At 54.7% G+C, this 232-nt stretch overlaps 1 protein-coding gene across 1 annotated transcript in view; it reads left to right on the top strand.

Annotated features, from left to right (window-relative positions):
* Positions 1-232, top strand: part of LOC104271627 (electroneutral sodium bicarbonate exchanger 1-like) — a gene marked incomplete at its 3' end in the record, with an annotated part of 10666 nt that overhangs the window by 8361 nt on the left and 2073 nt on the right. The window contains exon 15 of the mRNA XM_009866349.1: positions 13-143. Within this exon, the coding sequence (XP_009864651.1) occupies positions 13-143 (131 nt within the window). The remainder of the gene's footprint in view (positions 1-12; positions 144-232) is intronic.

Genomic DNA, 232 nt, shown 5'->3' with positions numbered 1-232 from the left:
TGGGTTTCCCGTGCCCTGCCTGTGGAAGCCATGGCCCCTACGCTCCTAATGTCCTCTTCTGGTGCTGCATCCTCTTCTTCTCCACCTTTGTGCTCTCAAGCTTACTGAAGAAGTTTAAAACCAGCCGTTACTTCCCAACCAGAGTAGGTAGAAGGTGGTGGCCAGGAGCAGCCTCCACACGCATTTCCCAGAATGGGTTTCCTGGAGCGCTGAGCAGGATTTGACACCGCAC

Source organism: Apaloderma vittatum, unplaced genomic scaffold (genome assembly GCF_000703405.1).
Source record: "Apaloderma vittatum isolate BGI_N311 unplaced genomic scaffold, ASM70340v1 scaffold25063, whole genome shotgun sequence".
NCBI classification, from domain to species: domain Eukaryota; kingdom Metazoa; phylum Chordata; class Aves; order Trogoniformes; family Trogonidae; genus Apaloderma; species Apaloderma vittatum.
Note: the sequence above shows the minus strand (reverse complement) of the source record. Positions and strands in the feature narration are given on the sequence as shown.